A 3,747-nucleotide genomic window follows, 5' to 3' on the forward strand; every position below is an offset into this window, starting at 1 on the left:
TCACTTATTGTGTTTGAATAATATAATAATATATTTCATCAATTTCGTTTGATGACAAATAATTTATTATACATTATATATATACATATATAATACGTTGTATGTAATATATGTATATATATAAATACATATATAAACTTACATTACATACAACATAATCGAAGTAATAATTAAAATAATCCAATTTTAGAAAAAAGTTACTTAAGTGCTAAAGTAAAACTATCTATTTACGTTTAACATGTTCTGAGAAGCTGGTAAAACTGGTAAAACACACTTGAGTTTACTCCTGATATATCCTCATCATCTCTTACATTCTCCAGTAGACGTTTGTTGAAATTGGAGTTACTGGAACTTAATTCGCTGGGATCGAGAGCATGTAACGTGTTCTCCGAAATGTTACTTTTAGAACTGCAAAATACATATATTAATTCAATATATTATAAGTATTTAAAAATAATTATCTATTTTATATGTATTGTAAACTGTTGATATTGAAATTGTAGAATAGTTAGTTTACGGCCTTGAAATTGTCGAATCATTCAAAAATTCCATTTGGTCATAGTATCGAAAGCCATCTTTCTTTTTCTCGGTTACTGGTGCTTCTGCACCACTGGGTATGTACTCGGTAACCTTATTCCTAGCTTTCTTGTAAGAGTCACGAAGGTTTCTCCAACGCTTTTTTATTACCTCCACTTCGAACTTATCTAAAAATTTAAAAATAAATGTTCTATAAAACGTTTTTCTTACAAAAAGGGATTTCAGTAGTACTTCTGCATTTTAAATACTAAAATAACCAGATTGAGTAGTAACTATAGTTATAACGTTAAAAGTTAAAAAAAAGTTTGAAGTCAATAACTTTTAACTTAGTTAATTTTAAATATATTAATTTTTAACTTAATTTAGTTACTTTTAAACAATAATGGCTCTGGCACATCAGCGCGATGTACGACACGATATGGCTTCTGCCCACTGGACGCGATGGGAGATGAGAGACGAGCGATATCCAATGAGAGCTTTGCTTTGCATCGTTGCGTGAGAAAAAGCAGAGCTTTCATTGGATATCACTCGTCGCTCATCACCCATCGCATCTAAGCCGGAATCCATAGTCCGTTCTTAAGCTCAAGCAATGTCTTAAGATGCTAATACGGCTCTCTGATTGGTTCATTCACTGTCTTAAGACATTACTTGAGCTTAAGAACGGACTATGGATTCCGGCCCTAGTGTGCAGAAGCCAATACGCGATATGCGACGCGCAATATCCAATAAACGTAGTTTTTCTGGAAAAGCAGTACGTTGATTGGATACCGCGCGTCGCATGTCACGTATCGCGTTGCACATCGCGCTGGTGTGCCGGAGCCATAATATCGTCTATTATAGAATATTACCATCTATTTCCTTCTTAACTTCAAGCCATGCTTCTTTAATAGTTAATGTGCTTCTCTTTTTCACCGGGATAATGTGATTCCACAGACAAGGCCTTTTCATAACAGCATTTATTAGCAATTCATCGTAGTCAGCCCAAGCTCTATCCTCCTTGTTTCGGGTCTTTTTTCCAATAGATGAGCAAGATTGTTCATCATTCTTACTATCGTTGTTGCTAGCTTCCTTTGACTCTTGAGCTGTATCTACTGCACCTGCAATAACTTACTTTTACGAGAAATTGTCCAATAACTATAGATTATATCTAATGAAATAATTAAGTGAACTCCAGATTTAACACACGTATATTTAGGACGTGTTCGGAAAGTACACTACCAACGCTGTTGCATCATTCTATCCTTATTGTTTATTAGACGTAAAACAAGGATAGAACAATGCAACAGCGTTGGTAGCATGTTCCCCAAACACACCCTTAAATACACCAAGATTGAACTAATACCTCTAAATAAACAATTAAAATTGTTAACGAAAATGTCTTCTTTTGAAACATCTATATCTGCGAAGCATGAATGATCTAAATAATTATAGTCCTTCTTTGGTAGCATAAAGCCGCAATATGTGCATTTATAATACTTCAACAGAAAAACATAAATAACATTACTGCATATATGAGTCTACAAACTACAGTGTAATAAAGCCTTAATACACAAAATGCATAGCATAGCGTAAGCATAACATAAAATCTCTAAACCAATAAGCACCCGACATAAAGTTATATAGTTACATATTGATTTACATAAGATGCTCATTAGTCCAACGGTCTTATACTATTGTTCATGCTATATTATGCATTTTGTGTATTATAGCCTTAACGCTCGTAATATTAAAAAACAAAATTCCGTTAATGTCAAGGCCTCTGATAAACAATATACATAGATGCTAAATAATGTAAATTCAATTTATTATCATCTCATACAATTAAATTAAAAATGTTTAATTAGTTTTCCTCAGTTTAGAATAACAACAATCATTACCTAAATGTAATTAATATCGATAACAACATAAATTAAAATTCAATCTCAATGACCTATTGTTTATTGATATATGCATCACACGTTACATACATTGACCATAATTCTATACAAAAGTTGTATTTTATAAGAAGGCTGATCCAATCATTGTCAATTTTATACTTGCAATTGTACAAAAAATTCATCCTCCCTTTGTCACTTATCATCACTATCATCATTATAAAAAATTACATAACTAATTCTACATTTAAATAATAATCGTTATTCTAAACTGAGAAAGATTAAGTAAGTCGAAACATTTTTCATTTAATTGTATGGCAAGATAATAAATTGAATTTACATTCCCTAATAGCAAAATGTTAGCAATTTGCGCGCAAATTGGCAGCAAACTCGATCAGATTTTGACTACAAAACCGTAGCTATCTGTGTCCGCATTTGGCTATGGATTTGTCGACAAAGCTGACAGTCTCTGCCAGCAGATTGGTGGCAGAAACCGAGCAGAGTCTGCTCAAATCAGGTTCTGCTGTCAATCTGCTCTCAATCTGTTGTCAGTTTATACAGGACTTTGTTCGGTTTCTGCCGCCAATCTGCTGACATAGCATGTCTAGCAGACTTTGTCATATTTCTGACAGCAATTTGTTGACAATATCTGATAATACAAAGTCTGTATACAATTTGTTGCCTTTCTGCAATCAAGAATTGATATCAGGCTCTGCTCAAAATCTGCCAACGCAAGCTTTGCTATCAGGGTTATGTAAGGCCTATTATTGCTCGTCAGAGGCCTTGATATTAACGGAACTTAAGTCTACATATATTAAAATAGTTTTCAAGTAATATTCAATGTTTTATACTTACATTAAAATTTGCTTCATTCGTTTCAACATTATACGATTCCATCGTATCAATTAGTATCAAATTATTTTAACCTCTCAAAATACAACGATTTATTATAAGAACACTACGCACGTTTAAAACATACGCACTCTCTAATCCGGATTATTTCAGAACATCTAAAGGCAAAATGCGGAATAGAGGTGATTGGTTGCTTCAATGACGCATTTTGTATTCCGCAGCCCTATGACGCATCGTGTGATTTCACCCTTAGGTTTGTTCGCGTCGCACGCTCCAATCTGCTCCTGTTCATTCCAACGCGCTCCAATACGTTCGCGTCACCGGAACCAATATGGCGACTAGATGTTCGCGTCGCGTTAGGGTGGAGTCCCATGAGGTGTATTTATCGCGTATCGCATAACCGCGTAACCAATCAGAAGCGATCTGCTGTTATAGTTTCGCGTTTTACTGATTATTGATTGGTTATGCGCTTACGCGATACGCG

General features: G+C 34.2%; 1 protein-coding gene across 1 annotated transcript; it reads right to left on the minus strand.

The window, feature by feature from the left end:
- Positions 1 to 233: 233 nt before the first annotated feature.
- Positions 234 to 3,511, minus strand: LOC108730369 (uncharacterized). Its single transcript, XM_018460023.1, has 5 exons — positions 3,267 to 3,511; positions 1,880 to 2,012; positions 1,386 to 1,634; positions 518 to 704; positions 234 to 408 (listed from the first exon to the last, which is right to left on the minus strand). The coding sequence occupies exons 1-5, from the start codon at positions 3,306 to 3,308 to the stop codon at positions 234 to 236; spliced, it is 786 nt and encodes a 261-aa protein (XP_018315525.1). The 5' UTR covers positions 3,309 to 3,511.
- Between the last annotated feature and the right edge of the window lie 236 nt (positions 3,512 to 3,747).

Source organism: Mycetomoellerius zeteki, unplaced genomic scaffold, assembly GCF_001594055.1.
Source record: "Mycetomoellerius zeteki isolate Tzet28-1 unplaced genomic scaffold, Tzet1.0 scaffold900, whole genome shotgun sequence".
Lineage (NCBI taxonomy): Eukaryota > Metazoa > Arthropoda > Insecta > Hymenoptera > Formicidae > Mycetomoellerius > Mycetomoellerius zeteki.